At 41.8% G+C, this 23,637-nt stretch overlaps 1 protein-coding gene across 1 annotated transcript; it reads left to right on the top strand.

The window, feature by feature from the left end:
- On the top strand, positions 1–9,120 carry st8sia1 (ST8 alpha-N-acetyl-neuraminide alpha-2,8-sialyltransferase 1). Its single transcript, XM_056424446.1, has 5 exons — positions 1–179; positions 985–1,129; positions 5,115–5,224; positions 7,161–7,253; positions 8,228–9,120. Exons 1-5 carry the CDS (start codon positions 1–3, stop codon positions 8,706–8,708), a joined length of 1,008 nt encoding a protein of 335 aa, XP_056280421.1. The 3' UTR covers positions 8,709–9,120.
- The last annotated feature ends 14,517 nt before the right edge of the window (positions 9,121–23,637 follow it).

The following is a 23,637-nucleotide window of genomic DNA, read 5'->3' as shown; positions in this document are numbered from 1 at the left end:
ATGTTGGTGCGATGCTACCGGGGCAAGCTGCCGGTGTGGGCCGCTATGTGCGTGCTGGTGCTCTGCTGGTTCTACATTTTCCCCGTCTACAAACTGCCCCGCGATAAAGACATCGTGGAGGAGGTGCTGAGGCAGGGGGACGCCTGGCAGAAGAACCAGACGGGCATCGAGCTCTACAGGTTCGTCTCAGCTCTTTTCTGTCCTGTGTTTCCCAAATGATGGCCCGGTGGCCCCCAGCTGGCCCCCTATGCGGGCTCCAGGAGGTCCAATAATAAGACAACTGAATACATTTCTCATGTGTTATTTTTTTCTTGTTTAACCTGTATCCCCTTTAGCACACTAAAGGTAAATAAAGCACATTTATCATATGTTGTATTAAACAGCGAACATAGGGGTCCGAGGGAATATGTATCACCACTGAGTGTGTGTGTGTGTGTGTGGGGGCTGACCTCCTTTGTCTGTATTTGAAGTCCCTTAACATATGGGCATAATGCCAATAGATATCGATATGATGACTAATATAAACCATGTTCAAATGGATATGCACCCTTTCATAAAATACCCCAATCTTTCAAAAAAAATACAAATGGGGGGGGGGGCTTGTTGATCACACTGTGGCCAACTTGTTTCAACTTGTGTTGTCCTCAGTTGAATATGAGTATATTCTCCAGGGCAAAGCCAATTAGGATCATAAGGGACAGTGACACCTGCAGCGGATGGAGAGAATGTGATCCTCGTTTGGAGCTGTGGTTTTAAATCAAGAGTTTTAAAACCTCCAGATCCAGGTCTTTACAACTCTGACTCCAGATTGTGTCCAATGGATTACTTGGATATACAGTCCCAACTATTTCATGATCCTTTTCCTGAATATTGATATCCTTAAAACTCCAGGCACATAAAACCTAAAATATGTGACCCTTGAGTCCAACTGTCCTGAGATCACCACAGAGCAGATGCATTCTTTCCTACATCCTCTCCACACAGGAAGCTGCTGACGGAGTGCTGCGATCCGCGCAAGAGGTTTGCGGTGACCAAGGAGAACTCGCCGATGGGCAAGGTCCTGTGGTACGACGGGGAGTTCTACCACTCGCACGCTGTCAACAATGAGACCTACCCGCTGCTTGTGAAGGTATGTCAACACACACACACACACGGTTCGGTGTCCCCACGAGACGCATTACTCCGAAACGGGCAGATGCGCTCTTGAAAAAGGACGAAAATCCGATTATATTCCGTCTTGTCTGATGGAAATCGATCTCTCTTCCACTCAGCGCCACACACCACTGTTGTGGGGCCTGTGGGTTTCAACCGGCGGGTTATCTATTCACAGCAAGAATAAAAGATGCTCCATCTCACTCTTTCCACTTTTACATTAATCAGGGCTCGTACGGTCACGGAAAACCTGGAAAAGTCATGACATTTTAAAATGGTCATTTCCAGGCCTGGAAAAGTCATGGAAAAAACTGAAATCATAAAAGTTTTGGAAAAGTCCTGGAAATTTGTTATAATTTACGCCGAGTTTGAAATATTTAATATGTTTTTTAAAGAAAGACGCGCAAAATACAAGCCGGCATTTTCTAAATTTGTCATGTTTATACCGAGATTTCAGTTTGGTCATGGAAATGTGGTTTAAAGTCATGGAAAAGTCATGGAAAAGTCATGGAAATCCATTGTTCAAAATTTGTCAGAACCCTGTTAATCACCTCGATGTGCTCGGTACACCTTTTGCCTGTTTCTGTCGTGACATGATATGTAACAGGTGGTAAAGTGTTTACGTTCTGGATGCATCCTGTTGTTTTCCCACCTCGGTATACTCGTTTCACACGAGGGGAAAAGACCGGAAGATGTTCTCCAAGCGTCTCCCTCCCATGTTGTTTCCCCTCTCCATTTAGAGACTTTACGATTGTACATTCGCTCTGGGCTCTTTCGACGTGGCTTTGTGTCCGTGTGTGGCTGCGCATGTGGATGAGGGTGTTTGTGCCTGGAAAGAGCAAAAGCAATGAGCACCTCAGGTGTAGGTGCTGTTGCCGTGGTTTTTGTATCCAGGGGCAATGCATCTCAGGACTAATGATTGGATCCCTATTACTGATGCCACAGATTCGCGGTCCAATATCCTGGTTGGTAAAAGCGATGAATATGTGACCCTAATTTGCAGGCGTGAGCTGCGCATGTTCATTCATGAGGGATGGGGGAGGTGAATACATGAAAAGGAGAGAATATGAAGAGTGGGGTGCGATTTAGACCCAGAATTTAATGAAACTATTTCTTACGTTGCAGGTTTTTATTGCTACTATATATGTATGCACTCAATTCACAATACATTGGTTCATTCAAATTAGAGCTAAAACAATGAGTTGCTCATTGTTTTGGTTTTGATAAGTTCAATAATGCAACAATGCCAAAGATGTCAAGCTTTGAAGATGTTCTTCTTTTTCTGATTTATATCGCTAATTATTTAGGGATTTCGGACTGCCGGCTTGACACTACAACAATCAATCACCTGTTTTAGGGCATTTTATTGACAGGAATGTGTAATTGATTATGTGAGGAAATCCATAATATACATCCCAAAAAAAAAAAATGTATATATATATATTGTAACACTTTATTTTTGTCTTTTCACCACAGAACACATATTTACAGAAAGGAAAAGCAAATAATAACAACAGCGAGAGAAATAAAAATCACACTTCCATGTCGTACATATCAGTCCCGAAAAATATTCTCACGGGTTTTGAGATTGTTTGAGAAATATTTTATTTACATCAAGAAAAAAATCAACAGCAATGTGTCCTCCCAGCAGCAACGTCCTGTTTTATTAATCTACATCATTATGCGGGTGGTCGGATGGGTGATGCTATGGGATGTCGGCTAATGTGCACGTTGCGGGTGAAGCCGGTGGTTATTTAGCTCCGTGTCCGACTCCCTGCCGCGGGTTACGGAGACACTCCCGACGTCGCTTGTGTGAGTCTCCATCTGACGCTCCCTCGGTCTAAATTTAGAAGAAGAAGGAAGGTAATGATAGTGTGATGGACAAATCTCCAGCTCACACACACATGTATTCTCTGCCTTCTCAACTACCAGTGCTGTGATTGCAGGTTAGAACGCAGACAGCCAACCACACCGAGCTGGTGGCAGCCACAGTATCTGGGCATCTGCCAGGGAATGTGCCAATTAGGGTTGTGACCAGGCACGTGCACAGACATTTTGGGGGGCATGTGCTCAAACCCCAAAAAAGGGCACCCATCGCCAAAAATGTTTTCTGACAGAGTTGAAACATAAGCAGCATGACACTAATTCTGCGGTCCTCGACCTGCGTTTCCTCTTGGCAGGATTAGACAGCTAGCTTACATTTTCCTTATGAATAAATATGAATTATTACACGGCAACGACAGTACAAGAGTTCTGATTGGCTAATGGGTAGTCGTGTAAAAAGAAGGAAAAAAAAGAAAAACCCCGTCGGATATCAAAACACATTTGGAGGGAATTGATGACGGAGAAAGTCATTTTTATTTTTAAATGCTGATGAATGAAGAAAAAATGTGTCTCCAGAAAAAGGGGCAGTTTTCTCATCCAGGGCAAAAGGGGAGGAGCTTGAGCACCACTAGGGGTATATCTGCGCTTGCCTGGTTGTGACACTTAATTGCTGGTTAGTTCAAACAGGGCATCCATACAGACGATTAACTGGACTGTACACTAGATTCCTATGAGTTGTTCTTCGGGCATCTGCAAAGTTTGACAAATATTCCGTGAATCTGTTTCTCAGTTGAACGTCGCGGTGACGTGACGTTTATTTCGACTTTGGTTGGTCGGACCAAGCGGAGAATTGTGAATGATATTGTTCTTTAATTACATTGCAATGCGCAATCCAAACCAAAATATGTCAGGATCTTGGATCAAGAACATGGACCATGTGTTACTGTAAGAAGGGTCCCCCTCTCAGAGTTTAGGCCCCGCCCCCCCCCCTGTTAGTGGAGCATTGTCCTCTGGCTCAACCCTGTTACGGTCTAAAAGAGACCCTGAGGCATAAAGACATGTGTGTGTGTCCCTTTGTGTGTGCGTGGGTTTGTGTATTCTTAAGTGTGTGCACTCCGGGGGTCATAATGAGCACAATTGTTTCCGCCGTCTCACTTAATCCACGCCCGTGACTTAAAAGCAGCCAAGGCAAAGAGAAGGGACATTTTAGGCCCTCGCCTCGTGAAGCGTGGTATTTCTGTAGCAGCCTTAAAACAGTCCTCGACAAGGATTTACCCCAAATGATTATAGAGCAGTGGCTCCCATCCCAGGGGTTAGTTGTGCCCTCGTCTTATAGCTCCCCAGATGTGGACTGAGTAGAAGTCTGCCATTAAATCTGAATCCACATAACGAGTCTGCCAGTAGAGAAGGAATATACTGTTCGCCAGACGTGATGGATAAACATTTCAATTAGCGAAAACAAATGGATCAACAGTTTAAATAATTAGCTTGTAAAGTGTTAAAAGTGGCTAAATGGATAACAGTTTAAATGGGTAAAGTTCGCTAACTGAATGGATGAACGGTTGAGACACCCATCGCTGCCACTTGTGGTATTACGAATGCAAATTTAACAGATTTTGTTCAAACGAAAGGGTCGTAGAAGAGATGACACTTTCTAAAAAGGGTCTGTTTCTATCTTCGGCGTGTCTTTTCTTTGAGAAACTGGTAATGTGGGAACGTTTAGCTCAAAGTTCACATTTAATAAGTTATTCTTGGCCATTTTTCTGCATCCAGTTAATTTACAGGAATGAGAAACTCATTTTTTTTTACTTTGCAGTACATCCTTTCTCTTTAAGGATTTGCTTCTATCTCATGAAATAATTTCCCCACACAATACAGACTCAAAGCCAGACACAAATCTCATTCATAATCTGTCCGACCTCGACTGTTTTTTTTACCGTACTTCATATCTCGATGCCGGTTTGTCCGTCAAGGGAAATTAGCCCCGGTCCTCTGCTGAGCACAGGGTGACTCATGCACCTGCATACATTTGAGCGTAAAGAGAAAATCCTGTTTGTTTCTGTGTAGGTGGCTTTGCGTGTTCACGTCCGGGTGCTTTTGTGCGCGCTGACAGAGTCGCACGTCTCCCTCCCAAACAGGACAACCCTCTGCAGCTGCCGCTGAAGAAGTGCGCGGTGGTGGGCAACGGCGGCATTCTACGGCGCAGCCAATGCGGACGCGACATCGACCGGGCCGATTTCATCTTCCGGTGAGGATAAAGAAGCTCCGAGGGGGCGGCCGGAGCCCGAGAGGAGAGCCGGTGTCGACTGCAGCCGAGAGGGGAGGGACGGAGACGTAGAAATGGGCCACGGGAGGAGAGAAAAGATGTAGGGCGTGAGGAAGACGAGCCGGAACCGAATGAGAGAAGACGAGGCAGAATAAAACCATACGGTGGGGCGAAATAAAAGGGGGGCTCTCCTCGAAGCAAACTCCGTGTTAGCTTCTAAAACATGAGAAGTTTGGAGCGTTTACACTTTTTTGTATGTCTCCCTGAACCCTCAGCATGGTTTCATTTATTGATAACAAAAGTTGTCGTGTTTTTTCATACAAGATCACTAGTTCCGAAACTGAAGGTAGTTTTTCTTCGTGCAAGTCTACGATGAGATAAGAAGTAAGAAAGATTTTTAAAAGGATTATTATTGAGCAATAGATGGCTGGAATGTCTGTTCCGGCATTCCGATCCAATTCCGTCTCAGCCACAAGACACAACATGCAAAATCTCCCTCGAATATTAAAACTAACTCACAAATTACAATCAGACCTTAAAACGGCAAAGGGTCAACCAAGAATTCTGACACGGCAGAAATCTATCGAAACCCCTCGAGCCCGATCATTGTCCAGCCAATGAAAAGGCAGCGTGATGCTCGTCACATGACAACCTCAATTGGCACACGTTTACTGAGTCTGTTTTGAGTTTATTCTCAGTCAAAAGGAGGGATGATGTAATGCATTGCCGCACGAGGAAGCGAGCTGACGCTTGTTGCAATCCAGAGTATCTGCAAATCAAAGCTGTGGCTGTGCTCTGCTTCACATTGAGTGTCTTTGTGTGTGCACATATTGAACCCCTTAAAGGATCTCATTGTTTGGCAACTACGAGGAGGCTTGAAGACTCACAGTTTGGCAGTGGTGATGTTGGTATAAAACACTCCTGACAAAAACTGCGACACTGCGACTAAAGAGCTTAAAAGATGTCGATGAATGGGAATTTAGCGGAAACAAAAGACCCCGTCTGCCTTCAGCAACACATTGCACTCTCCACCTTCAGACCATCTGCACCAATACCCAACGGTCAGCACCTCAGAGGAGCTGGTGTGCTGTAATAGCTGTGTTGCTATAATTGTATTATTTGCAATCCAAATGACAAAGTAATAGCAGATTATCCCGGTGTCCAAGCATCTCGCACGTCTGTGGTACAAAGTAGGATTAAGTGTCTTGCAACTTAATTTCCAAAATGTGCCGCTTAAAGCTGTCTGGATAAAAGAGAAAATAAAGCATATTTTTAACTAGAACGGGCACTCGGTAGAGCGCATACCTTTGCATATCACAAGATTGGGCATTGAATTATGAACATGTTGGCATTAGTTGCATGCCAATTGGATAAAAATTGACCGCGCTATGGTAAAAAGAAGATGTTGACCTTTTCATGACCTTGACATTGACCTTTGACCCGATCGATCCCAAAATCTAATCAAATGGTCCCCGGATAATAACCAATCATCCCACCAAATGTCATGCGATTCGGTTTAATACTTTTTGACTTATGCGAATAACACGCACGCACGCATACAAATACACGGCGATCAAAACATAACCTTCCGCATTTTCAATGCGAAGGTAATAAATGCAACGCACTGTGAGTACCAACCCGCCTGGTAACACAGACTTATGTTTCTCATTTTACTTTTTACCAGCCAGCTCACATTACGGTACGTTCTGCCTCGTAGAGATACGGACATGTCTGGTCATCATCAACAGATAGAGAGAGTAATCTGTCAGCGTTAGGGAGTGACCCAACTGCTGAATGAACGGTTCCTGAGATAAGTCAACGTAAACTTTAAGCCACTGTAGGTGCATATTCAGTATATGGTGCATGTGTGTGTGAGAAATGTTCAATAAACCATGTATGTTTTGTTTTGTTCATTTAGGTGCAACCTTCCACCGCTGTCGAAGGAATACGTGGAGGATGTGGGAACCAGAACTCACCTGGTTACAGCCAACCCCAGCATCATAGAGAAAAGGTGATCACTCAGAATCAATCAAACATGCATCACGTGTGAAGAGATATTGATCACTCTCAGAAGAGAGGACGTCGTCCGATCACGCATACCGAAGCTAAAGGGTTATGTTGTGGTGATAAAGGAATAATAATTCTAACTTCATGCGGCATAAACGGAGTTTACAAATTGAAATGTGCTTCATCCATGGTGATATCAGAGTAACTCAAAGAAATATAAAAACACACATGAATAGGATTTAAAAGAGTGAAATGAAGCAAAAATTCCCCCAGTGACTGTTTATTTTATACTGTCAAACATTTATTTTAGCCAATCATTTAATGTTGAACTTAGTTTTCAGTAAGTAAGTACTTTGAGTACTATGAAAAGCGCTATAGAAATTGTATGTATTATTATTATTATTATTATGTGTCAGGGACGTGCGCTCAGGGGTAAAAAAAGTGAAAAATTAAAATTAAAAAATAAATAATGATAACTTCAAATTTATATTAATATTTGTCCACCGATCTTTATGCATGACTAATTTCGAACATCTTATAGTCAAAATCGCTGAATTTGCCTATTTACTGTTCAAATACAGAAACGAGAGTTGAGCCTCACCTCTGATTGCGCAATCCATCACAAGCTGGGTTGATGATGCAATTGGCCCGTGCGGGTTGCCGTATCTCTGCATGTCGCCAATATAATCTTTGCAGATATGTTTATTTGCCCTGATTTCCCACAGTCTGGCTCAGGTCTTTAACCACTACAGTGTAATGTTCGTAAGTGACATATTTAGTATTGCTGGTGTATGTGTGTGTGTGTGCGCCGGAATCTCCCTTTGTGTTTCTGTCGTCTTGTGACCACACAGGAAGCTCCTTTCCTCCCCAGAAGGGCAGCAAGCAAACAAACAGCTCCGCGGACGAGTCGACGAGTCATCGGGTCGCGACTCCGCCTCGGATGGAATAACTCTTTCTCTCTGTCTCTCTCCCGCTCAGATTTCAGAACCTCCTGTGGTCGCGGAAGGTGTTCGTGGACAGTATGAAGGTCTACGGCTCCAGCTACATCTACATGCCGGCCTTCTCCGTGAAGACCGGCACCGACCCGTCTCTGCGGGCGTACTACGCGCTGGCGGACACGTCTTCCAACCTCACCATGCTCTTCGCCAACCCCGAGTTCCTGCGCACGGTGGGGAAGTTCTGGAAAGCCCGCAGCGTGCACGCCAAACGCCTGTCCACGGGGCTCTACCTGGTCAGCTTGGCCTTGGGGCTGTGCGAGGAAGTGACGGCCTACGGCTTCTGGCCGTTTCCCGTGGGCCTGGACGAGCAGCCGGTCAGCCACCATTACTACGACAACATCCTGCCCTACACGTGGTTCCACGCCATGCCCGAGGAGTTCGTCCAGCTTTGGCGGCTGCACAAAAGCGGCACGTTGCGCATGAGACTGGGACACTGCCCCCTACAGGAAGGAGGCGGTTAGAGCTTCCCGGGAACGAGTGGAGCCAGAGCGGCCCGGTCGGGGTGGAGCGGGCGGAGACGTTTGAGCAAAGCGGTCGTCACGGACGCGCATATTGAGGAACCTCGACGCTGCATCTGGGGGCCATGCGTGCTCCTGCTGTCCCGCCAGCTAATCCATCATTACCATGAGAATGTCCTCCACCCAGACCAGCAGCATCAGGGAGAGGACACACACACACATGCAGCCAAAGACACACACACACACACACACATTACCCGATCTGAACATGTGGCCGTGTGTTTGTTTGTGTGAGGCCTCAGCTGGGACTGAAAATGTGTGGGGTCGGTTGGGTGGGGGATGTATTTTTATTTCATTTTTTTCCCTTCTATGCTGACGACAGTATCTGACTGATTTAAGAGGCAGCTGGACCCCCCCCTCCTCTCGGGGTCTTGTCAAACAGAGACAGAAGGAGTGGAGGACCAGGGGGAATAATAAAAGGCACTGAAAGACCGGCGAAATACGAGGAACAAGGGGGAGATAATGGCATCCTGGTTCCTCGTGGCTTGAATAGCATCGAAATGTAATGGAGGGAAAGAAGAAAGACTGGCAGGGGGGAGAGGAGTGAAAGCAGGCTGCTGTGTGCATGAAAGGATTTTTCCCTCCGCTTTTCTTCAACCGAGCGCTCGATTGGCATTCTCTGCTTCCAAATAGAGCTTCGCGGCAAAGCAGGAGTCGTCAGAAACGGAGGTTTAAGTCCCAGAATGTTGATCCGAGTTGTCGAGCTCGTCACCGAAAAGAGGAAACGAGGACGTCCTGCTCTCCGCATATTGTTTGGGTTTGCCAAAATGGGATTTTCAGGATTAATGTGAATTTCTTTTTTCTTTTTTTAAGGCCCACGAAGAGACGGCAGAATGCCTTTTCAAAATATGTAATGGGACAATTTTTGTGGCAAAATAACCTCACGCGTGGATCGGTACCTCACTTCAAAGTGGAGATCACCAGCGACTGTTTGGTGCAATTGGGGGGGGGCGTTACCAAGTCACCTCTTGGTATCCGTCCTATACTTACCAAGTGCCAAGCCAAGGGAACAGTGGTCTCTTTGAGAGCCACTCCAGCACTGTCCTTGTGCTCTAAAATGTCTAGACACTGATATAAAGAGAGGGAGTGGCAGCAAAATAAGACTGGATGTCTCAAAGGGGGCATTTTAATGGCTGAGTTTTTTATTTCTTTTGCACAAGGGAAAAACAACAACATGCCAACACGACAGACACGTCTGGTTTTCTATACTCGCAGGTCTTGTAGATGGAAACGGTGATTTGAAATTGTTTCTTTTCTAAAACATGTTATTTAAGGGATAAATGTGACCGTGCCATATTGTCAATACTCTGCATGGAGTGTACCGCAATCCTTGAAAAGACTCCTTGGACTGGAGGTGGAGAACACGTGGATAGTTTAGTGCTTCATGCTTTTTCTTTCACTCATTGTTTTGGTTGAACGGAAAGAAAGGTCCGGTGCCTTTTGAGACTTGCGGCAAAGCGGATCGTTACAAGTGAAGGATATTTCTAATGCTGACCGAGCTTCTCGCTCTGCTGATCGATCGATATGTGATGGTGACCCCTGACATTGTGAAATTACCTTTTTTAAAGAGGGCTACATCCTGCTGGACCGATTTAATGAAGATGAATTTCAATCAAATCATTTCGAGTCTAAATGCTGATGAACCCCCGTTTTTCTTCGTGTGTTGTTTTTTTAATTGCTCCGTTTATTATTTTCTCTCCTGCCCAGTATTGCGAATGAGTGAGACGTGAGTCACGTGACCGTGTGAATTTTGAGAAAGCATGCTCTTCTTCTTTTTTTAAACGTGCATGTGCTTTTTGGTACACAGATTTTGTATCTATTTCCATTACGTTCGGATTGGTGCCCTCATTCCTTCCCATCTGATAAAAGAAGCGGATGTTTCTTATATGTAAATATCGGTCCGTTGGTGCATTGGCCAATTCGTTTTAGATCTCTCAGCGTTCTTTAAAATTATACTTTTTTTTCAAAGCTACTTGAGATCAAAATGAACAGAGAACATCATCACATTTCCTGCTGCAACCTGCACAGCTTGCATGTCTGTGCAACGTGTCAGTTGATACTTAAAGCACTAAAGTGACCGCCGTACTTTTTTTCCCTTATTGATCTACTTTGGAAGAACGCGTAGGAGCAATATCACCAACGAGGGCAGCGTATCATCAGTGCTGTTTAGTTTTTTTGCATTTCAATCGCCAACATGTGCTCTGCAGTTGCATCGTGATGCTTGTGTTTTATCATATGTTGTCAGGATCAAATTCCAGAAAATGAATTGAGATCGTGCGACATTTTGGGGAAATGCACTCATTAGCTTTCGAAAGAGTTCGATGAGAAGATTGCTACACTCGGTCTGAATGGTAAATATGCAGCTTCAGCCAGTTAGCTTAGCTTAGCATAACGACTGGAAACGGGGAAACGGCGAGCCCGTAAAGCTCACTAGTTAGCACTTGTCAGTTAAACTAGGAATTTACGTTAAAAGTCAGATCACCGCAGAAATTGACTAAACTGTACAAATATTTAAATTATAAATAGGAAGAAATCAGCATAGATCCACTGATTTCACTCTGCCTGCGGTGAAACCACCGACCTCATGGCCACAATGGAAGCCGTGATCAATTCTTAATGATGAGTCATTAATAATCATTTGGAAGTCAGATAATACATCATTCCACAGCATATAAAAACAACGCTCGCTGTTTCCCCCTGTTTCCTTGCTGTCCCTTTCATAGTATAGCACATGTAAAAATCATCACGTGAAACTATTTCTTTAAAGCGTAAACATGAGGTCAGAGGTGAGAAGGGGAAGAAAAAAACAGGACATGACTGAAGGAAATCGAGCACGGGCTCGTACACAATGGCAGCACTGTCCATTTCCTTGGACACTTCTATGTGGCGGCAGTGTGACCAAGTTGGTGTCACATGTTTGATCCCCGTCGCGGCCGTGTTATGCCGTGTCCTTTGAGCAAGGCATATAGCGACTAGTTCTGTACGCTTCTTTCCCCTCGTGATGATGCCTTCTACTAGTTGGTGGGAAAACAGCAAGTTCGTGCTGATGCCACAGCAGAGGGTCTCGCACGTAGAGATCCCATCATTGGGAGGACATGCCGTGTCATAAATGACAACCTTAATATGAAGTGGGTCAAATAGTAAATGCATATAAATGTTGGTATTTGCTTGAATCTGATGGAACTACTGAGTGTTCAGGCGTAAAAGAATGAGTTTTTTCTGCTTTTCCTCTTGGGTGACCTCGTCTTTTTTTATTATTCTACCACGATCCTGCCAAAGTCATTCATTTTCCAATTTAAATTATACGCGATACGTTTATTCTCCGATGTATAATTGACACAATTTGGTTTGTGTTTTTTTTTATTCAGTAAATTAGATTCAAACAAATACGAATAATTTGTAAAGACTGTTTGACTCGTTTATTTCTTAATGCTGGTCTCAACATTCCTACTTGTTTAAATATTTGATGGGTTTTTTTTAAACGGTGTAAATGTGCTTTATTTACCTTGACTGCCTGAATTTGTTAAATAAAAAAATTATATAAACTTCTGTAAGGCATTGCTGTGTGTGCCACCCTGACGTCACCTCCTCTGCTCATCCATGTCATCTGATAGGAACAACCCTGCCTGAGCATGTTAAATATATATATCAAAAACTACGCTTCAAAATGGACTAAAAACAACTGTATGTGTCACTTGGAATAAACTTTGAAGGATAAATAAGAAAGAAGGTAATAAAATATTCATATCAAAAGATAAACACTGGTATCCAATAAAAAGAAGGAACATTAAAAAAATGATCTGTGTGGTTTCCTTTCACGTGATGTTGGAGTGCCACATGGTCACGATTCTGCACTTTTTTAGGCAATGAGTTGTTTTCTAGCCCAAATGTTCTTTTCTGTTCTGTGCATGTCTTGATTTATGGCGAATTTTTTTTTTCTGACGTTTTTTGTCCCGTGCGTTCACTCCGTGAGCGGACGTGAATTTTTTAAAGATGCGTCAGCAGACGCTCCACAGATGTTTCCCAGGACCCAGTTTCCTGCTGCACTGTTTAGCGTCACGCAGCTGTTTTATGAATCGAGGCCCTCGGCGGTCTACGATGAGGTGATGCAGCTCAGAGGATGGATGGATCATATTGCAGATGATGGAGATTTAATTAATGAGGCTGGATTACATGTAAAGGGACAGTTCCACCTTTAGATAATGATGACGTGTTTTTTTTCTTTTTAGCCAGGATCAGAAAAGGTGCACATGCAGTTTGACAGTGTGGTGGAAGGTGCAGATTAACTTGTGCATTACTGGGTGTGTTGGGAATAGTTTGACTAAAACTCAATGCCATGAATAAAAGTTTTAGGGACTCGCAGCATGGCGTTATATTGGTTGGTCTGTCATTTGCTACATCCACCAATGTGTTCCAGTCTGAAATGTATTAGGTCTTTCAACCCCACGGTGTTGTTGAATTATTTTCAAATGAAGTTAATAATGTGTTTACAGCACATATAGTATGTTGTTTACATTTTACTTAGTTTATGTCACACCGTTTTCCCAAAACCTAACTAACGCCAAACTGAGATGATTAACACGGTTATAATCGTAGCCTCTAAAATACCAGCATTTTCATTATTATGTCAGATATCTGATATCGTCAAATAAAATCTTAAGAGTTGTCAAAAATAAGAGATTCATGCACTTTATCCACAACAACTGTGTACCATTTTCTATAAAGAAATAGGAATGTGGCAGTTTGAAAACAGACACAACTCACTTTTTCTGCACTTGCCAAGTGGATATGTGATGTCTATTTATGGCAGGATGGCAACCTATACCCATAGAAAGTAGCAAATGATAACTTGAGGGGGATTAAGAAACTCTCCGTCCCTCTCCGCATGCATCAGCTCTGCTCTATTGAAGCTCATAATAGAAACCCTGGACACGGAGAAGAGTTACTGCCTTTCCATAGCAAACAGTCCAGCTGAACAATCGATCACATGGACCTAAATACAAGCTTTTGTGTGCAGTATAATGTTTACTTTTTAATGGTGGTTGTGTTCAGTTACACTGAAATATGAAATATAGATTAACTAGAACGGGCACTTGGTAGAGCGCATACCTTCGTATATCACAAGATTGGGCATTGAATTATGAACATTTTGGCATTAGTTGTATGCCAATTGGATAAAAATGGACCGTGCTATGGTAAAAAGAAGATGTTGACCTTTTCATGACCTTGACCATGACCTTTGACCCGATCGATCCCAAAATCTAATCAAATGGTCCCCGGATAATAACCAATCATCCCACCAAATTTCATGCGATTCGGTTTAAAACTTTTTGTGTTATGTGAGTAACACGCATACAAATAAATAAATAAATACACGGCGATCAAAACATAACCTTCCGCATTTTCAATGTATGTATGGAGGACTTTAAATGACTTAAGTATAAATAAATGAATGCATGAATAAATAAATGCATGAATAAATAAATGCTTAAATAAATGTTTAAATAAATAAATGCTTAAATAAATGTATAAATAAATAAATACAAGAATAAATGTATAAATAAATACAGGAATGAATAACTATAAGTTATAACTCAACAGGACATCATTAAATAAATGTATTTCTACATTTCTGTATTTATCTATACATTTATTATTGTATTTATTTATACATTTATTTATTTATTCCTGTATTTATTTATGCATTTATTTAAGCATTTATTTATTCATGCATTCATTTATTTATTTATACTTAAGTCATTTTAAGTCCTCCATAGTTGAGAGGCGAACACTGAGCCTCACTGCAGTGTCCTGGTCTTTCCTCAGTGTTTGTTAAATGTGGGTCGCAGGCTCATGTCTTCTGTGTCTCCATATGACAAATGAGGGCTCGACAAAAACAATCTGTTATCTGTCATCTAGCTCTCTCCCTGATTTCATGCCCCCCCCTCATCCCCCCATCCAATCTATAATGTACAACACGTAGCCAAAAAGCAAAAAGCCCCTGGGATGATTTCCAAAGAATGAGGGTAATTTGGAGATGGTCCATGTGGTATATTTAAATTGACTTGAAGGAGATGAGATTTCGGGGCTTCAGTGAAACTTTGGCCACTTTGGAAAAAAGCTGATTTAGCAGAATGTGATTCTGGGGTAACAATTCAAACCAAGAGGGGGCTAAAAAAAACATTAACGAGATAAAGATGCTAATCCATATTATCATGTTAAGAAAGTATCAGATGCCTGTGTTGTGCACGTGAACAATAGTGACAAACCCAGAGATGATTATGACTTCTTCTTTCTTACTATTCTTTTTTTGACCTTTTTTGCTATTCTGTTGGGCTCAGTCCAGCGTAGTCTATCTTAGTTAGGTCCACATGTCTGGACAGTTGGTGCTTTTATTGCCAGTAAGAGACTTCTGGCAAAAGATGAAGATGAGTTAAACCAGGACAGAAGCTGAGTGAAACGTTGACGAAGTGGCAGTTGTGAGACGATCTCAGGACCAATCAAGTTGTCCTGCTCCTTTTGGATCAATGCAGCACCCACCCCTCTGAACCAGGACTCACAGTATCTGAGTGTGCTACCTGGCTTGGCGCCAGCTGTGGGCAGAGGCTGGACATTGCTAATTTGATAAAGGAACTGTATGGCCTTCAGAAAAGAGGGGGAAAAATCAATATTGTTAAAAGCATTGGTAATGAGAAGTAAGATGATAAAATACAGCTGCTGATGTAACGGTTCAGACATCCGTCTGAGAGCTGTTCCGGCAAATCAATGCGCAGTACTCTCCGTCAGATGGAGAGGACGAAAGAGAATTGACCACTGGCTAAATTCCGCCAGTCGACTGCAGACTGGCCAGTCATGGCGGCATCTAACCGGTCCCCGACCCTAAAGCCACCGTTTCAGATTTTCTTCATCTACACTAGGGTGGTTTTGTGGATTTGGAGCTATTAATTGTTAAAAGCCCATAAAATCGATTGATGCGAATCTCTCTGATGCCAACAGAGTGTCGCCCCCATGTGTGTGGTGTGAAGTCGGGTTGCCACAGAGGCAATAACCCTGTCTATAACATGCTTTAATGGGACTTAGAAGCTGAACATGCAGTTCATTTGAAGTCATAACCACACATGTGACCTTGCTGAATATTTTTAATACAAGTTTAAATGTGTCCTTTTGTTCTCCTTCCTAACTAGTGCATTACATTAAAAAAGAAAGAAGGCACATCCGCTTAGCCTCCGGACAATATCATATTTTTTCTCAAACCAGTAAGGAAGACTGAATCCAATGGTTTCCATTCGAGAGGGACACTAGTGGTTTAATCTGGTGAAAGTGAAAGCAACAACCTGCATAGAGCAAACCCCGCAATCAGTCAGATGTACTCACCTCCAAAGGGAACGACCCTCTTTGGAGGTGTGTATCGTGTTGGTATGGCACAGTATGAACAGCCTTGATTGATTGATCTTTTTTTGCACCACGCCTCCTCCCTCCCCCCTCTTCAACTCTTTCATTTAGTGTGGTCGATGCGATCAGTATTGATGGGGATATTTGACTCCCACACATGCAGCTGTGACTCATAATGCTGGAGGTGCACGGCATCACTGTTTGGAGAGTGATGGTAAGTGGGTGAGAAGAGAAAGAAGGTGGGGGATCAGGGGGGGGGGTGTCTGCGTCTGACAATGCTGAAGGGCTTTGTTCGTTATTTAATTGTTTCTCCCTCGCTCCCCTCCTCTTGCGTGTCACCCTCCGTGGGAGGAGTGACGGGAGGCTGCGTGCATGCCTACATGTGTGTGTGTTTGTGTGCGTCCTGTGTGGGTCCTGCAAAACGCCAGCCAGGTCTGTTCGAGGGTATTTATAGCTCTCATTAGACACATCCCGCTAGAGCCAAGGTCACAGCAGAGTGAGGTGAACACTGAGGGAGACTGCATTCATTTCACACCAGCAAAACACACACACACACACACACACGAACAGTGGCTCTTGATTTGAGGCTGCTACACACACAGGAACAACATGTAAAGTAGTGCACTGTTACCTAGAGTTCCTGTTAGCAGAATTAGAAAGCTTCCTTCAAACCCAGATTGTAAGCCCATTTTGGCATGTTAGCAGATAAACACAGAAACTCAGAGTCTGAGCTTCTCATCTGCTCAAGCTGTTTGGTTGAGAAATCCCAGAATGCATTTGGTGCAGCAGGTGGCCAGTGGGCGTAGGGAGTGGAGACGCCTGCTGTGGCCAAAAAGAAACATGGTGGAGTGAATGGAGCAAAATTGCATTGTGTGAACACACACACACACACAAACACACACACACACACACCCACGCTTCCATGTGTGATGGGGTGGAGTATCTCCCACACAAAGGCCGATGATGTTTCTCTGCTTTTACACTGAAATGGAGATATTCTCCTGTGCTGCCTGTTCTGTTGGCATGGCAACAAATACCAAACCATAGACAACAGGCCTTTTACGTTAGAACAATTTTACCAATTTACTGTAATTATAATAATGATACGGTCTGTTTAGAAAAAATCATAAAGGAGAGTAGAGAAGAACAAATGCTTGATTAAGAGAGAAGATAATTATCAGATTGGTCAATTAAAGCTTGTATATCTAAATATTAGCCAATTATTTGACATTATATTCACTAATCGCTCACTCTAGACAAGATCATTTAAAAATAGCTTCATCAAATTTGTTCATTTCTTCCATTTGGTCAATTGCAAAGATATTTCCCTCAAGAGAAGCATCTTCTGTGACACTAACAAATATGAAATGAAATTTCTTTTTTCTCAAAATAATATGTTATATGTATTGTCTATGATGTCAGAAGCACATGTGCATTCATTTAATCACGCATCGCGTAAAAGACGAGGAGATGAACTTTCTTTAGACTGTAAATATGCGAATCCAATTTTCAGCATGATGAACAGTAAGCAATCTCCATGAAACCCCTTGGCTTGGATGCCTAGCAAATAAATAAAACATGCATCTACAATTCAAACCTTCACAACTTCATAATACTTCTAGATAATAATATTTTCATAAACATCGAGCATTAAAAGAACAAGAGTCATCCTCACAGCTCTTTGGGGCAGTATTATAGTGTTTTGAGCTCAATGCTAACACCTGTATGCTAATATGTTCACAGGGACGATGCCAAGATGTCGATGTTTATCTTAGCACGTTCAACCGTTGCATGACTTTAGTTTAGCGCGTTAGCATCCTAACATTTGTTTATTTGCGCCCACACGCTGATGATGGGGCTAAATGTCATTACCTTCAGAATGCGGAAGGTTATGTTTTGATCGCTGTGTATTTATTTTACTTATTCGCATAACTCAAAAAGTATTAAACCGAATCGCATGCAATTTAGTGGGATGATTTGTTATTATCCGGGGACCATTTGATTATATTTTTGGATTGATCGGATCAAAGGTCAAGATCAAGGTCATGAAAAGGTCAAAATCTTCTTTTTACCATAGCACGGTCAATTTGTATCCAATTGGCATGCAACTAATGCCAAAATGTGGCAGCCGCGAAGGTATGCACTCTACCGAGTGCCCGTTCTAGTTTCAATTTAGATTCATCCGGATTCACAAAAGTCTTCATAGTTCATCCGAACAAACATGAAGCAACAACCTGAGCAGCATCTGCACGAGTAATGGTAAGCGACCCGTCGCTGCTCAGCTTCACGTGACCGCGTTATGTCACCACTTCCCTTGACTTGCCAAATGTTTATCCAGTCCTCTCTGGTCATTCAATGTCTCACAGAGCTAGATCTGTGTGAGCGCTAACGACAGGTCTGGCTCCACACATTGGGGGGAACACACGCTGTATTAATTAAAGCCAATCACAGGCGCCTCGGGCGACACAAAGCAGTATTTCATCTGACCTTCAATCGGGATCATTTAAATAATTTGTCAGTTTATGTTCCATGATGACGGAGCTTGTTTAAATCGTGTTCTGCCTTGTGCACAAACACGCACACGCGTGTGTACATGAAGCCAGACCAGCTGTCTCTCCGCCAGACATCTAATGCCATTCCAGCTTCCGCTGGAATGAAGATCTCACCACGAATCATTTAGTCGCTTGCTATCAACATTTACAGGGGTGCCATAGACTTCCAGGCTGTAGCATAACCTATAAATCATTCATCGTGATATTCAGATGACCTTTCTAGTCTGCAGATGAACAGCTCAGCTGTGTGCAACCTGGGACGAGCGAGGACGCCGTTCCTCTGGAAAAGACGATATACAAAATGTAATCAACGAACTGAAGCTGCTTGTAGATGAGAGACAGGGAGATCAGTTTAATGTTGTGGCATTTTAAATATGTGGGACTGCACACTTTGCATGTGTGTGTCTACACACATGCAAAGTGTGCATCAAATCACACAAATGTGTGCTTGATAAAGCTGGTGGTGGTTAGAGTGTGTTTGTGCATTGAGTGATGTGTTTTTATCTGATGCACTTGGGCAATTTATGCAAGTCATCTCTCTCTCTCTTGTAGCTTATCTCTCTCTTTTAGCTTATCTCTCTCTCTCGCTCTCCCCCCCCCCCCCTCTCTCTCTACAGAGCCACTGCACTGCGGAGGAAACTTGAACTGTGCCCAGCTCTCGCGAATATCACTCGCACACAACTCTGTCCTATCCTGCACGTGAACCTGCAAATACACCCACAAGGACCTCCATGCATCCTACATAAAACGTCCCCAAAAAAGCCATAGCTATCATTCACCGTGTTACAGTAAAGTAAAGACACTTTCCAGAAGGAGGAAGATTGAAAGTGCTTTTATAAAAGAAACCGTAAATGCATAGATAACACCCGCCATGTGTTCTCAGCAGCAGCATATTTTAATTCCTTGGTGGATCAGCTGGCTTAGAGGACCAGCTCTCTGTCCATTCCTTTGTTGACAGAGTTTGCTTCTTCCAATGTGTAAGACATGTTGATGTGTCAAATCTTAATTTGCCTGCTCTTTCTCCCTCTAGATTTCCGAAATTGCATAATTTTACTCAAAGGTTGTCCTTATTTGAAGATTTACATCCAGTTATGGACTAAATGTAAATGTTAGCCACTTGTTTGGCCCAATGTTCTTCTTATTATTGAGAAACACGACTCCAAATGCATCTTAATATTGCTCCATGTAAGATAAGTTAACAGGCAACTCCGTGAACTCGTTTTCCATAACAACTCAAAGTGGCCAAAAATCAGTTATGGCTAGTTGCATATTTCATTTGGTTGACATGTATTAATTAAGTTGTATTTAATCACATTAACTCAAACTAACTAAGTATAGTTGCACGGGATATAAACACATTCCACAGAGGACAGTAGTTCACATTGTTTTGTTCATTACATAATTACCACCAGCTTGTTGTTAAAAACAGGAGATAGAAAGAATAAACCTTGCACCGTGAATAAGTGTACAACTCTTAATCTGACTGAATAATATTGATATTAACAAGGACTTTTTATGAGAGGGGCGCTTACAAATAACACCCAACGGCGCCTGAATGTTATCCTGTCATGATGTGATGTTACGCCTTACAGCTTTTAATCAGCCAATGCAAACACTTCCAGTAAACAAGCTCATGTCAAACTGTCAAGGATTATGTATATTAACGATAAATCAAAGGACTTTGTATAATATGAGAGGGCCGCTGACACTAGAACCTCACTGACAATTAACAGTCAATAATGCAGCTGTGTGCTTAAGCTAGTTTATGTTATGACGGTACAGTTAGAGCTCTACTCCCAGCCCACACACACACATATACATATATATATATATATATACATATATATATATATACATACATATATACATATATATTTATATATATATATATACATATATACATATATATATATGTATATATAATATATATATATATATATATATATATATATTTATATATATATATATATGTATATATATATAATATATATATATATATATAAGCAAGCTTACGCTCACTGTCTAACATAAAATAACAATCAAACAAAGTACATCGGTGGTTGGTGGAGAAGTTAAAGTGTTGTGGGAGTTTGTGGACCAAGCCAGAGCTGTATACAGATTAGTAAATATATCAGCCAGATAATGTAATCCATCCGTTCAGCCTTATAATTTGATATGCGGATAGTATATCAGATATTGTGTGAGAAGAATATGATTTTCTTTTCCCTCTGGTCGAAAATTGTTTCAATCATCTTGAACTAACTTAAACACAATTATCTTGTCGAGAACTTGAGTTGAATGCTTTATATTATAGCTGCAGGCGTTTCGAAAGCCATTGCATAAACCTTGAGAAATGCAATTCATTTCATGATGATGCAGCTGGATTGCAACTTTTATTCTATTTCTTGCTTTTTGACTGTTTTAAATGTTTTAACAAATGTTCTTAATTCATAACAAGATCTGGTTTACTTTTGCATTATGTTGTGATGCTTTTAAAGGTTTTATGTGAAGCACTTTGAATTGCCTTGTTGTTGAAATGTGCTCTACAAATAAACTTGCCTTGCATTGTCTTACCGGTTTACATTCCTCTATTTAATTGTTTGATTGTTGAGCGTTGCTGATCCAGTGCACAGACCTACACACAACTTCAGCACTAATTCATGGTCCAGTTCAAAACCAGACAACAAAGTGTCTGAACAGTATGGTAGAGTTTGGGGTCAGAAACTGAATAAGAAAGGCAATTCCCCCTCTGTCTCTAGCCTGAGAGCTCAAGTGTGATGGACTGAGAAAAACACCAAGCGACGTCCAGGCCAGAAATGGGACTGAGCCCGTCAGTGAGCGTTGTGTTGGAGGATCCTTTGTAAATCCCCACGGGAGATATTCATCTTTTGTCTGTCTGCGCTCCACTGAGCACAGGGTGGGCTTTGCAACAACACCATAAGTATTCTGCATCTTGCTCAAGATATTATCAGCAGTTGGCCGTTTGTGAAACCATGTCCCAACACAGAGGTTAGTCAATTCATAGCCGGAGCAACCGCAGAGAACAGAAGGCCTGTTAACACAAAGCAACTCCAGCCAAAGTTCCATCAGGCAGTATTTGTCCTACTCATTGTGTATTCCTTGTCCTATGCTAATAAACTTAATTACATTGTTATTTTTAAATTATATACGATAACACTGGAGATAACTAGTTCTACTCTGCAATACAAGCTGTTTCTGTCTCCAAGTCCCGCTCTATAATTAGTTGTTTGAGTGCCAGCTTTTGTTTTGTCTAGTGGCCATCATGTGCATATTTAAGACACTGGATCCTTGTTATAAATACATCAGCTGGTAATTTTAAGCCCAGCTGAAAACTGATTTTTCAACCAAATCAGAGCTTTAGCATACAGCATATTTTTAGATTGTAATGGTTTAAATGCCAGTTCAAAACCTGCAGTAACATTGTTGCATCACTGCTGCTCTGAAGAGCAGAGTCATGAAATCAGAACAGCTTGGAGGGTGTAGAATAACTGCAAGTATCCGATTGCAATCCATACACACACACACACACACACACACACACACATGATGACTGCATGATATCATGTGTTCAAAGACATGAGGGAAACAGATATTCATGAGAGAGTATATGCAATGTACTCTTATCAATATGTCCACTCTGTCGTCTTCGTGCTGCCCTCTGGTGGTACAGCAAATATGTAATCATTGTGTACAAGATGCATTTCATTTCGGAGCCTGCCATCCAGTGGAACACACGTAAATAATATACGAATTTAAAAAATACTGAAAAGATCACTTTAATATTGTTGGACATAATTACACTTCATGTGATCTAAGTCATCAATCATATCACTGTAATATTATTGTGAGATGTGAAGATCTTTTGTTCTGGTGTGGATGGATTGATATTAAGTTTTGTATTATGCTCTTCAGTGAATATAAAAGAGACTAAATTAAAATGGCATAAACATTTGAAATATGATTGTATGGTATTTCAGCATGTTATTTCTAAAATGTAAGGTACTAGCAAACACATATCTATCTATCTATCTATCTATCTATCTATCTATCTATCTATCTATCTATCTATCTATCTATCTATCTATCTATCTATCTATCTATCTATCTATCTATCTATCTATCTATCTATCTATCTATCTATCTATCTATCTATCTATCTATCTATCTATCTATCTATCTATCTATCTATCTATCTATCTATCTATCTATCTATCTATCTATCTACCTATCTATCTATCTATCTATCTATCTATCTATCTATCTATCTATCTATCTATCTATCTATCTATCTATCTATCTATCTATCTATCTATCTATCTATCTATCTATCTATCTATCTATCTATCTATCTATCTATCTATCTATCTATCTATCTATCTATCTATCTATCTATCTATCTATCTTTCGCACTCTTGGTCTCCTTGTTGAGGTATCAGTCAGGGTTTTGTATGTTTCACTCCACACCACTAGGTGGCAGCACCACAATATGGCTGTGCTGTTTCGGGACGCAAGGGATTGTGGGTGTTTTATTGCATAAATTGCAACGTGTCCCCTCCGTTGTATCGGATTAGTCTGGGAGGATCGTAGGTTGAGACGTGTCGAGTCGAAGCTCCGGAGATTTAATACATAATCTTCGAGTTTGTTGCTTTTTAAATTTAAAAAAGAGCACAGTTTGTTTGATAAATTAATAACTACAGCTTTTTGTTACACTTTTAACTCCGACGGCTATTTTAACCGTCTCTCCAGAGGATCAACAAAAGGCGCCAAGTCACTCATCCGCAGTCGACATTTTTTCTCCGCCGGTGCTTTTTTGGTCGGAGATGTGTATTGAAGCAATGGACACCAGATCGAAGTACATCAGATCCGACTGTCTGCGTAAAACCATGAAACCCGGATCGAAGCTGAGG

The sequence above is a fragment of the Pseudoliparis swirei genome, chromosome 10 (assembly GCF_029220125.1).
Source record: "Pseudoliparis swirei isolate HS2019 ecotype Mariana Trench chromosome 10, NWPU_hadal_v1, whole genome shotgun sequence".
NCBI classification, from domain to species: domain Eukaryota; kingdom Metazoa; phylum Chordata; class Actinopteri; order Perciformes; family Liparidae; genus Pseudoliparis; species Pseudoliparis swirei.
Note: the sequence above shows the minus strand (reverse complement) of the source record. Positions and strands in the feature narration are given on the sequence as shown.